Source organism: Talpa occidentalis, unplaced genomic scaffold (genome assembly GCF_014898055.3).
Source record: "Talpa occidentalis isolate TD23 unplaced genomic scaffold, MPIMG_talOcc4v2.1 talOcc4.15, whole genome shotgun sequence".
Classification (NCBI taxonomy): Eukaryota; Metazoa; Chordata; class Mammalia; order Eulipotyphla; family Talpidae; genus Talpa; species Talpa occidentalis.
The window spans coordinates 76,083,665-76,097,020 of NW_023601543.1; the positions used below are offsets into that span (position 1 = coordinate 76,083,665).

The following is a 13,356-nucleotide window of genomic DNA, read 5'->3' on the forward strand; positions in this document are numbered from 1 at the left end:
TAGACTGAAGAACTCTCATCTTTCTACTGCGACCTTACACGAAACAACTCCTTACTTTCTACTGTACCACTTTACTTTTCTTAATTTTAAGCCATCTTACATGCTCCAAACTGAAGCAACAATGCAGGTAGGTCTAGGAGATTTACTTTAATTTCATATAAGTCAAGAAAATTTCACCCCTGGTGTTAAGTTTGGAAAGACAGACTTCAAAAATGCCTCTGACAATCACCATACCCCAAGACTTACAGGAAATCATAAGGTAGTCCTCACAGTTGCTTTTGTCGTCGTCTTGCTGGTCCACAGGGATCCCGTTGGCATCTATGACTGCTTCAGAGGCACAGTCTGCCACCAGTACCTCTTCAGAAACTACATCGGTTGTTAGAGGATCAGTGACGATTTCTGCTTCTACTACACTATCATGAACTACATGTTCAACATGTCCAACATCAGACACATGTATAGATTCACTTGTCAAGACGTGTTCTGGCATAGATATTGAGGCTGAAGTAATGTCAGAAGCTAAGACATCATCCGGAACTGTGCAGTGTGCTAAAGAAACTTCTTCGGTTACATCTGAGTCTAGCACTTGCTCAGGAATGATGACCGTTTCAGACACATCTGCTTCTTCCATGATATCTGGGCACTGAACATCTTCTATAACAACGTCCTCAATAACATCCTGGATGACAACTGAGTCTGGGTCATCAGGAACAAAATTATGCACAGTTATGTCTGAATCCACAACATCTGAAACAAAAACAGTTTCTTGAACTTCCACAACAATTTGATCACCATCCATGTGTGTAGCATCAGCGCCTTAAAAAAAAATTAAATCACAAATTTCAGATAGGTATGCATGACCATCTCAATTAATGTAAATGTCATTTAATTTTTACCAGGAAAATAGACTAGCAACCTCAGTTTTCTCAAACATCAATATAGATTAAAGAAATAAAAAAAAGGAAATGTGCTTTTGAAATTTTTAATACAAGAACTTTTATATTCATCCCAAACAATAGGTGAGAAAATAATTTTAAAAACAAAGCAATTAAGGCATTCACAAAAGAAAATTATTGGAAGTAAAATTCTGGGCTTACTAAAATTAAACCCATATGCATAAATACTTAGGGATGATTATAAAAATCAAGAGTAATGCAACTTCAGAGGGAAAAATAAAGCATTTTCCTTTATTATATGTATTTGTTTCCCTTCTTGTTCCATATTTCTCTCCCCAATTTGTATTTCTTCTTTCCATCTTTCCCATGGTATTTCTTTTACTCCCATTTTTTTTCCCTTTTCTCCCTTTATTCTGCTACAATATCCTAGCAATAGTGTCCATTTACGACTATGGAAATTTAGAAATTATCCTCCAAATCTAGGATATAAAAGGATTGGGGCATAAATGAGAAGGGCCAAAAAGTCACAGTTGAGGAGGAAAAGACAACTGATTCAGGAGCCTCTGTGGCTAGATGAGATGGATAAAAATGTAGCTGCTCTGGAGCAGTGATGGGTAAGGTCTAGATGGAGCAGGGGCTGCCCTAAATTTACAAGGGCGTTCTGCCTCCAACTAGCCTCCTCCAGTCATCCCCCAACCCCCCAGACAATTACTCAGCATATAAGAAACCCTACTCTAGCCCACTCTGTAGTTAAGAAATAAAGGTAGAGGGGTGAATCAATTGAAGACCAGTGAGATTAAATGACTTCCCCAAGATCACAAGTTTACACAGATTATGGTGCTCGGTAAATATTACTCTGAATGAATGCCCCAACTGGGAACTGAAATAAGACATCCTTGCCAAAAATATAACATAAAGGAAAACAAAACAAATCCAGTATCTTGGCTCCTGATCCAGAGAAAAGCAAATGAAGTTTCATACAAGTCTTACCTAAAAAGCTATTCAGTCGATTAGTGCTTCTGGGTGTGACTCAGAACAGGCTGAGTCCAAGCAGCTGCCTAACTCAATGACTGTATGTCACTGGCCAGGCCCTCAGAGAGACACATGGCTTAACAAACACAAATGATCAACAAGGGCCAAAGAACCTTGAATAGTGTAGGAAATCTTAAAGCCAGTTAATATCCACCTTAATTATTATCTAGAAACAACAATACATATATTTGCTGTAATTTCTATAGAACTTCTGCAAAATGCTTTATACTAATTTGCATTCGATAATCTCAATATCAACATCAAGTTAATAGATCACTGTAATCTCCATTTTGCAGACATGGAGATGAAAGTATTTAGTGGCAAGAACACTGGTTACAAAATCTAAATGAGAGAATAAAGTTTGGACACTTATTAGTTTTGTGACCTTGGGCAAGTCATTTAACCTCTAAGTTTCGGTTTCCTCATCAGTAAAATGAGGACAGAAGTATCTGCCATGCATACCTCACAGGACTGTTGTGATGATCAAATGGGAATGTATGGGAAGTGTTCTGAAAAACTGTAATGAGAGGTTTCATTATTAATAGGACATCTGAAAACGGAGGCCCTGGCAGATTAAGTGACTTGCTCAAAGATAAACAAACACCATAAGTGTTAACAATCAGGGCGAAAACACAACAGCCCTTCAATCTACCACTTAGGCCATGACTCGGGCTTGCGAGTGGCAAGATTAAGACAGTGATTAGTGTGCATTTTCCCCCAAAGAACTCAGTATTCTTACAAGCACATTATACTTATATTCTAACGAAGAACTACAACTTTGCATTATCAAACTGGTATTATCAAACGTAAATCTCAGTCAAAAGACCATCCCAAGTTGTTAATATGTATATAGCCCCAACAGATTAAAGAAAAAAATTAAATTAAAAATCACTAATATTCAATATCTTGATAAAAGCAATTGCTATTGCTTTAATATACTGCAATATGATCATTCCAAGACCAATGGAAAACTCATCAAAACTTATAAGGGTAGCTAGTGTAACACAAAAAAATTTTTACATTATAAAGCCTAGTGCAACCACTTTACAATGTTACATAAAAGGACCCATGGATAATCCAAAATTTTGATTTTTTTTCCTATTTTTAGAATTTCATCAATTTAATTTTCCTTGTAGAGTTTGGGGAGTGAGGTAAGATTCCATTTTCTTGAAACAAAAGGCTCCTTTTATCAACTTTTAAGAGACAAGGTTGTAAAAGTAGGATGGGGTCAGAATATGGAGGGCCTTAGTTTTATACTTTATCTGCTGGGCAATGGAAAACTGAGAAATTACATTATCCACATGTCATTTCATGATGAGCACTCTGACTGGTAGGCTACATAAAAGAGGCTAAAGGTAAGAAAAATAACTTTAAAGTTATTGCAGACTAAGAACGAGATGATAGAGTATATGTATGTGATAGGAAGTACAATGAAGAAATGTAAGCAAGGAATATTTTCAAAGGGAGAATAACAGGACTCAATAATATAACAGGGCAGGAAGAGAATACGTGAGGATCACACTAAGGTTTTTATACTGTTGCTGTAGGAACAAGAATATGGGAAAATAGTTTTGAGGGAGCCAAATTTTTAGAAGGAAAATAATAATATGTTCACTTTAACATTTGCAGACTTGACAAAATGACAGGATACCCAAGTGTGAATACCAAGAAGCTAAGCAATTTGTCCACTTGACAACCAACTCCAAATCTGGTAGCTGAGAAGTGAAACAACCCAAGTAGTTATACCTGTATCAAAAAATGAGTTTGGCTCTTGTGGTTGTAATTCAAGTCCATCTTCATCCATGGCCTTTAATTCTCATCAGTCACAGCTCCTGAAATAGGGGAAGAGTAAACCAAGCATTAAATTTTTTGTATTATATGTTTGAAATGCGATCATATTAACATTTCTGAAATACTCAAAATGATGTGACAGAAGAACACTTATCAAAAATATATATCCATCTCTTTGGGCCTCCCTGGTGATGTAGGGGTTGGGTCTCAGCGCTGTCACCGCCATGGCTGAGTTTGATCCCCGGCCAGGGAGCTAACCCACACATGGCACAGCAGACCTCTTCTATCTCACCCGCTGCTCCCCTTTGCAGTGTATTGAGGTGGATCCGCCTGTTCTGCTCCTCACTCTGTCGGATGAATCCGCTCACTCCCCCCCCCCCACATACCTCTGGCCTACACCAGAGGTGTTATTCTATGTTATTCTATGCATAAATAAATCTTTAAAAATATATACATCTACCTAAAATAAAAGGGAACTTATTTGATTTCCAGTGATATATGGGCACCTATAGGACAAGCAAAGGCAGTTATGTCAAACAAGTCAACTTTGCCTAGACTTTTTAATTGAGATACTGTTTACATACATCATATGCACACATCATGATGAATTTTGACACATGCATAAATCTCCAGATCGAGCCATAAAACCTTTCCAGAACCCCAGCACTCCCGTCTCCTCTCAGTTCCTATACTTCACATTCCTGCAAGGACAACTGCTCTAGGGCCAACTTAAACACACTCCTTAGCTTACTGGTGGGAAATTTTTGCTCAATTTTCATATTACTTTTTTAAATTAAATGTAGTCTTCTATCTTTCAACCAATAAATTAAACAATGGTAAATTTTAAAGTGTGTAATTATAGGAAACACCCTTTGGGATTTCTTCCTAACTTACGATGACCTCTCTTAACTAACCCTCTGTTCTAGAGAAGTAAAATTCCCACAGTATATTTATATTCTCCTGGCCATAGTTGATTGGCACTAGCTATAAAGTGATAAAAATAAGTTCTTCTTTGAGAGCAAGAAAATCAAAGTTCTAGCCCTAAAAATCTGAAACCATGAGTAAAAGTGGTGGGTGTTGCGTTTGTGGTATGTGTGTGTGTCCATGTGTGGGTCTCTCTCTCTCTCTCCTGCAGCTGTAACATAGGAGCCGAGGAAAGTCATTTTCCAACTTCAGCTTAGACTAGTTGACAAAGTTTACAAATAAAAAGAATCCAGTGAATGTCCTGAGAAAAAGAATGGAGGGAACAGAAAGGGAGGCATACCAATAGCTTTTCGTCTCCTGGTTCTAGACCTTTCTGAGGCCCAGCTACAGAACCTGATCCGTCGTGAGTTTTGGCAAGACCTCGCAACAACCTTAATTTTCCCTTTTCTGTGAAAGCCAAATGCTTACACCAAAAAGAAATTAACCAATAAATTCATATACTACATACTAATCACAAGGTTTCAAAAGAATGAACATTAGGAATTGTGATTTATTCATATTCTAAATGGTGCATAAATCTCTCCTTGTTTTCCTGATGGCTACTTTCTTGTCTTTCTTTTACCTTTATCGTTTCTTGCTGATTATAAAAATGCTGACTGCTTCTATTAGCATTCCAAGTAACAGAAACAAGAGACATTTTTCAAAAGCATCAGCGAGGTGTTATAATTCCTCTGTTCAAAAAATGCCAAAAGGCTCCCTGCTGCCTCCAAATAAAGTTCAAACTCTAGCCATCTTCTAAGTTTCAGATTCAAACCATCTTTCCATCATTATCTCCCCGAACTTTTCTTCATGTGCTGCCCCACATTTACTGCAAGCACACACTTCAACCAAACAAAAATGCCCAGTGTCCCTGTAAGACCCCAATATTTGGCTCCAGGTTTCCTCTACCTGGAATGCTTTCTTCTTGTTATCTCTGCTTAGAATTTCCCGTCAACCCCATTCCCCCCACACAAAAAAGCTGCAATTAACCTCTCCCTCCCCTGAATTTCCACAGTACTTTTACTGTACTTATTTGCTATATGCCTAATGACATTAGTTATATTTCTCAGATGCTAAACATATACATACATATATACACTTAAGGAAATTGTCATGAGAAACTCAATTAACACGAACAGATTTAAACATGTCAACTCTGAGACATCTATTCATCTTCAAGAAAGAGAACGTTTCATGTAGTTTTTCAAACTGCTTTGAATTAAAAGGACCAACAAACAAAAAAATATTTTCAACCATGAAAAAAAGGAACACGCAAAAGCTCTAAGTTATCACTGCCTTCTCCCTACCAAAACTGCCTCCAGCCATATAATTCTTTCCCTCCCCCTTTAAAAAACATAATTACAAGCTGATAAATGTAAATGAATCCTCTAAGCATCATGACATACTACCATATGAACTTGTCAATTAAGAAGGCAATAAATGGAATTCTCAACAGTATTTAAGCCTCTCCCCACATCTCCATAAACCCAATCCCACCAGCTCTTAGTTAAAATTCTCAGCCTGCACAGTAACTCCTTTTCTGGGTCTTCATCCTCCTTGGCATTTCTATTAGAGTCTGACAGATCATCAACCTCTGCACTTTGAAATTTTCCCCTTCCTCAGAAGTTTCTTTAATAAGACCTCCCAGTTCTCTTGCCACCTGCTGTTTACTCTGCCTGGGCTCACCCTCCCTGCAGCCTCACCCAGGGCGGTGCCCTCAGCCCTCCTCTCTTTATTCCCATGGTTTCAACTACCATTCACACAAAAATAATCCCCAAATCCACACATTCAGGGTAGCACCCAACTCTTCCATTACATGTCTGCCAAATATTTTCCGCAGAATAGACCCAACTTTGTCCTGAAATGGAGGTTCTGGCCTTCGTCGTGTTGCCTGCTCACACTGCCAGGCTGGCCGGTGTTCTTCAATTCTTCACAACTTCTCAGGACTCCGTCCCTTTCTTTTCTCACTGTCACCATTCACTCTCAGCTTCAAATTTCCTGATCTGCAGAGGACAAAAATAGCCACTGGACTGGCCTTTCGCTGGGGTCTGCCACTCCCACAACGGACCAGGAACCTTATCAGCCATGACTGGGGCCAGCCCCAAGGGAGGCCTTCCTCCAACCAGAGGCAGTGAACAAGCCAGAAGAAGCTCTGCTTTAATCCACCCACGCCCTCCTCCTACCTCCCCTGCACCCCCCCCCCCAGAAAGCTTCAGCATCTCCCCCCAACATTCAAGGTGCTCTAAAATATTAACCCAAGATAACTTAACAGACTCACTGGCTATTATTCCCAGCATTTTACATCAGACACAATTTCTGAACAGATATCCTGGTTCAAATGAAGGATGTCCACTCATTTTATGTTGACTTAGGTGAGTGGTAACTGTTTTGAAACTGTCAGAAATAGCTTTGATGGGTATTTTTTCCCTCTGTTTTATCATAAAAATTCAAACTAGTGAAAAAACATGTTTTGCTCTTCCAAGCAGAGATAACTACACTTCTACTTCATAAACTCCGTGGGGTTAGAACTAATTCTCTGACAATCAGAATGAAACCATGTTCTTAGAATGGAACCTACTCAGAAGAGTTCTCAGGATTATGATCAAGTAAGCTGATAAGGTAACTAAAAGTTCCTGTGCTTTTACTGCAAGCAGCAAGCAGACCAGCTGAATCTGAAGACAAATAAGCAGAACGTTCCTGAGAACCAAGAATCTGTAACAACTTGGGTGAACACTTACTACACTCACTCTGATTATCAAATGTTCTCAAAATATGAGGTGGCCCTATTGTTACCTCAAGTTCAGTAAAATATCCCCTTCCCGGTTGCAGGAGTGATGATCCTGAAAATGCTGTGGAAGAATTCACAGTAGAAAAACGTACAGTTTTAAGGGAAGGGGTTGAGAGAAACTCGGGATATTCACAAACACTTCCTTCCAGTCTTTAAATAAAGCAACCAAAATACCACACAAAGTTAACAGGTAGAACACTGGCATTTTATGTCTTAGATGCTAGGGAAAATGAATATAATTTATTTGTTTTATATCTTTGGATGCCTAAACACTTTCATGGATCTTCCTCTTGGGCAACTTATCAGGGTGTCTGTATATTCTTTGCTGTTTGCACACAAGAATCACCTTTCTGCTTTGGGTCTCCCAAAACTCCTTGTCTTCTAGTTTCATGACTTGACTCTAGTTCCTCTTCCTAAATCAAGCTCAGAGAACCATACCTGGAAGAAGGAACTGCTCAAGCTGCAGGAAAGGCAAACAAAAGCAGATCTGTCCATAACACAAGTTTTCTTAGAGGGAAACTGAAACTGGCAAAAATTTACATTTAAAGCCTAATTGTCTTCCCTCTTGTACTTCCTTTTCCAATTTTCTCCTCATATTATTTAATGTTAGTCATAATTTCTCCAGATATCTAATATTCAAAGCTGGAATTACATCTTATTTTTCCTAATAATTCTGCCCTTTAATGTGTCTCACAGTCAGCCACTCTTAAAATGTATCACATCCTCTTTATTTTCACTGCTACTACACTCATAAAAGCTCTGGTCATCTTACTTACATTCAGAACCCAGCGGGCCCTCTTTCATGCTCAAGACTTAGTCCTTCTTGAATTCAGGGGATTTTGTTCTGTTGTTTCTATAGTTCCATTTCCTCTATTAAGTCTTATTAGAATTTCTTAAGTCTAGCCTCCATACTGCTTTAACTTTTCTCCCATATTTTTTATCTCTGTCTTTCTACAGTCTCAGACTCTCTAAACTCTCCAAAGCTAGTTAATTTGATCTTCACTCCATCCTCTGAATTTTTATTTTTAAAAAAACCACTATTTTAACTCTAAAATAAACTTAGTTTCTTTTTCACCACACTCTTTCCCCCTTTTCTGGCAGTAACAATACCTTTGCAAATATCTCTAAGGATGTAAAGTTTATTCTGTGCCCTGCATTAAACTGCCATCTGCTGTTTCATGATGTGGCTGGTTGAATTTGGTCCTCTCCTCCCGACTGCTGAAAGGCAGGGTTCTTCTCGGCTGCCCGTTCACATTTGCAGTGAGGGTCCACTGTGTCACCCCTCAGCCCGCGTGAGAGCCCCTGCTTGCCTAGCAATGACCCGAACTTCTAACCACAGGAGTCCTGTCTCCCTAAGTTCTAACCACAGGAGTCCTGTCTAGAATCAGTTCCCGGGAAACAGCCAGGCTTTCCTTTAAAGGTGAATGAGTATCCCATCTTCCAGACACTGGAGGTCTACAATCCTTCAGGGGTCCTACCAGTGACCTAAAGCACCATCACCACCGTTCCCCACAGTACCAACTCTGACATTTCCTAAGGATGAATTTGCAATCTGGAGAGCTGAATTTCTGGAGTTATCTCAGGATGGAAAACACTAGAAACATCTACACTGATAGATAAATAGCTTTGCTTTTCATAGCTCTTAATTGTCTCTGCGTGCTCATGGCTTGCTATTTCTCCTAGGAGGTCCCAGCTTTTGACACTGAGATAATGCAGATTGACAATCTGAGGAGGGTCCTTCCAACTTTATGAATAGCGCCACAAGTTCACTAAGGGTTTTGCCATTAACTGAGTCCCAACTGCTTTATTCAAGCAGAAGTTCATCATAGTCCAGCCTGCGAATATTATATATCTCAGATTTTCTTGTTTTAGATTTTTTTTTGTATTTATTTTTATATTTCTCCTTCACTGTGATTTTGAAAGGAAGGGAATGTGTATGTTCTCTAGTCTACCTTGAATTTAAAGTCATTAATAAGCTGTATGTAATGCCAAATACAACAGCATGAAAATATGTAAAAACCAGAGACAGGAATCTAAAAAAATCAATAGTAGTGAAAGGCTGTAACTTATATTTGACAGACCAACCACTCGAATATAAGGTAAGTGATATATATGAGAACATTAAACTAAAAGCTTTAATTCAAATTGTACTCCATAAGAATAGATATTTTATTTTCAAGCAAACTTTAATACCCTCTGTCAAGAACAGGAAGAGAAAATGCTATTGTTGTAAATATCAGAGTCCTGTCCTTCCTACCCTATCCTACTTGGAACTTTCCTATACTTTGTTCAAAAATTCAAATGACAAGTTTTTGTTACAGATTAGTTGTTTCATAAAATCTGTCTGAGCCAATCAATGATTTCAAGGTTTTGTCTCTTAAAGTTTAAGAGTTCATGCTTTCAAAATCTATTAAAATTTGGTCTTAAAATGACAAGTCTTTACCTTTTTTCTAAAGCCTCTATCCATGCTCAGATTGAGTTGCTAAAACAGCCTCTGAATTTAATTGCTGATGTGCACAAACACTAAGCACTACACTTTTAAAATACCTTAAGACTGTAACTTGATGTCAGGAAATGCATACACTTCCTAACTAGTTTTTAATACATACAGCAGTATAGTCTCCTTAATAAAATATTGCCATAGAGTGCATTCAATAATTTATTAATTCATGTTCATTACATAACATTCTAATGTGCATCATAATGTATAATTCACCTCTTTGGATCACTCCTTTTGATTCTGTAGTGAAATTTTTTAAAAAGTAGTTTAAAAGCTTTTGCCAAGACTTTGAATAGACATCCTAGTCACATGCTTCCTTTCCAATGAAGTATTCTACCTTCAGCGCAGGGGCACTATGGTGTGAAATACTTGATATAACCAAAGGCTGAAGACAATGATATGATATAATATTAAGTATAAGTTAATTTACAGCACCCATTATACAGGGAATAATTAAAACTGTCAGGACTAAACTTTTTAAAAGGTTGATTACTGTCAAATACAGGATATGGGGCCTCCCAGGTGGTGCAGCGGATTGAGCACCATGCTGTGAAGCTGTCCGCAGCCTCTGTAGTGCAGGTTCGATTCCTGGCTGGCCAGGGAGAAACCCACATGGCATGGCAGACCTCTTGCGTCTCGCCCGCTGCTCCACTCAGCAGCGTCTTTGGTCCGTCTGCCTGTTCTGCTCCCCGCTCTTTCTCTGGTGAATTCTCTCACCCTCTCACGCCTCTGACCTGTACCCCAGTTCTTGTATAAATAAAATTAAATCTTTAAAAAAAAATGCAGTATATGATGAAGAAAGACTGGTATTATCAGAAACTATTTTCTTACCCTTTTCCTTTTTCTCACACCTTCCATCTTTCCTAAAGTTGGGCATCTCATTCATTTGTGAACTGGTTATTCCCATAGCTGTTATTTAGTTAAGTACTTTTGTTTAGTTTTAAAGATTTATACATACAAGAACTGGGGTACAGGCCAGAGGTGGGGGGGTGGTGAGAGGATTCACCAGAGACAGAGTGAGGAACAGAACAGGCAGGGTGACTGAAATACAACTGCTAAGGGGTCAGCAGGAGAATCAGGAGAGGTCTGCTCTGCCATGTGGGTGGGTAGCTCCCTGGCTGGAGATTGAACTCGTGCTGCAGTGGCTGTGGATACCTTCATAGGTTGTGTCTTAACCCCCTGCGCCACCAGGGAGGCCCAGTGCTTTTGTTTTTTAATCAAATTCCTTCTTAATGAACAATACATCTCCTTGTTTAGAAAATCTTTCTAGTAATACATCAGAATTTTGGGTTGGGTTTTTGTCCCATTTAAAAGCATTCTCAATTTCATATTACATTAATCAAACTTATAAGCACTTTCCTCATTTTTCTAATAATCAGTTACAAAAATTATGTGATGCAACTTTGTAGTTTTTAAACTACTTTAAATATTCTTAAACTCTGAATCTTCTTAAAATTAGTAGACATTATTAGTAACCATACCTTGGCTAATATTGACCCTATACTTTCCTCACCTACATAAAAACATGCTTCCTATTATTGCCTTTCCCAAATACATTACTTTAGGTCTGTGAGGTCCTGCAAACTCTCTGTTGACACTAACAATGTTTTTTGTACATTTTAAATACTGACTTTCAACAACAACAAAAATTGACAACTGCAGAATTATGGTGTATTTTTACACCAACTTTTTTGCTAATGCAAATTAGCAGCATGTTTTCTAACTATAACTTTATAAATCCTTTAATTATTAAAAAAAAAGCAGGCTGGATAAATGCAGGGACTGGTTTGCAATACACCTCCTTCTTACTAGACCGACAATGGGCACACTCTATCGAGTGTCAACTCCAGGTTGAGTATCAGCAGCATTAATTCCATGATTATTCTCTGTAGCAAAGTAGGGAGCCACCTAATTTATACCAAAAACAAACAAACAAACAAACAAACAAAAAACCACACCAAACTTTTTCAGGGGCTTGGGGAGAAAATAAAATACGTCTAGACAATAATGTAAAAGAGAGAGGAAATGGGAGAAACGCAAACATAATTTGAAATGAGAAAGAAAAACAAGATATAGATACAGAAAAAACTAAGAAACTTAAAAGAAAATATTCTATAATTCTATGCTAACACATTGAGGGGAAATGCAAATTATATTAGCTCAACAAAATATAGAAAGCCCAATCACCAAGAAATTGGAACGAAAGGGAAAGTTGTCTATTGTTACCCTTTCGAAAACCTCCCTTCCCAAAAACTATCTGAGCTGTACCAGAGAACAGAGAAAGCTTTCTCAATTCCTTTTACAAAACTAATATACCATTTCAAAAAACATTAACAAAAATAATGAAATCAAACCACAAACTTGGTTATTAATCCCAAGTCAAGTATTTGCAGATATGATTCATCATGTCAGAAAATATGTCCACATATGTACACAAACACACAGGCGGACCTTGATAAGTATGGTTATTCTAGAATTTAAGGATGGGGTGAAATAATGGCCCAAATCAACAGGTCAAAAGGGAAGATCCTGATTTTCTCAATAGATGCTGAAAAACTGAAACTGAACATCTATTCTTTTTTTTTTTTTTTTTTAAAGATTTATTTATTTATTTATACAAGCACTGGGAACATCTATTCTTTATTTAAAACAAACTACTCAGTCATACTGTAACAGAAATATTTTCTGAATAGTTAAAAAATTTCCAAAAACATAGGAAGCAAAGTCATACATGCTACAATATGGATGAACCATGAAAACATACTAGGTAAAAGAGGCCAGATGCAATAGGCAAACCCAGACACACAGAAAACAGATGGTTAGTTGCTGGGGGCCAAGGGAATGGGGGTGTAGGTGACTGTTAATGAGTACAGAGTTTCTTTTGGCAGTGATAAAATGTTCTAAAATTAGTGTTGAAGGTTGTACAACTCTGAATCTACTAAAAAAACCCACTAAATTGTACATTTTTAAAGGGTGAATTTTATAACAGCTTCATCTCAATAATGCTGTTAAAAAATACACAAGTATATGCAAAACTTAAGCTACTTCATGTTAGAGCACACGTTCTTAGGAGAATGATGTAGCAAAAAAAAGCTATGTACTAAAACTAAGGTAAAACACTAGCTCTATTATTTCTAAAGTCAAAATTAAGATAAGGAAGGATGTCTGTTAATCTATTACTGTTTAAGACTATATGGAAACTAACAGCCAATGCAATTAGGTAAAACAATGAGATGCAAGGCAAAATATTATTTGGGGCCTCCCTGGTGGCGCAGGGTAAAGTCTCAGCATTATCAAGGTATCACCAGCCATGGCGGCTTGAGTTGATCCGCTCCGTGGCCAGGGAGCTAACCCACATGGCACAGCAGACCTCTCCTGTCTCTCGC

General features: G+C 37.9%; 1 protein-coding gene across 1 annotated transcript in view; it reads right to left on the reverse strand.

The window, feature by feature from the left end:
- The window catches only part of ZFX (zinc finger protein X-linked), a 48,517-nt gene that overhangs the window by 26,050 nt on the left and 9,111 nt on the right, over positions 1 to 13,356 (reverse strand). Inside the window, 2 exon segments of the mRNA XM_037512600.2 lie at positions 247 to 816; positions 3,675 to 3,760. Of these exon segments, the coding sequence (XP_037368497.1) occupies positions 247 to 816; positions 3,675 to 3,732 (628 nt within the window). The 5' untranslated portion in view covers positions 3,733 to 3,760.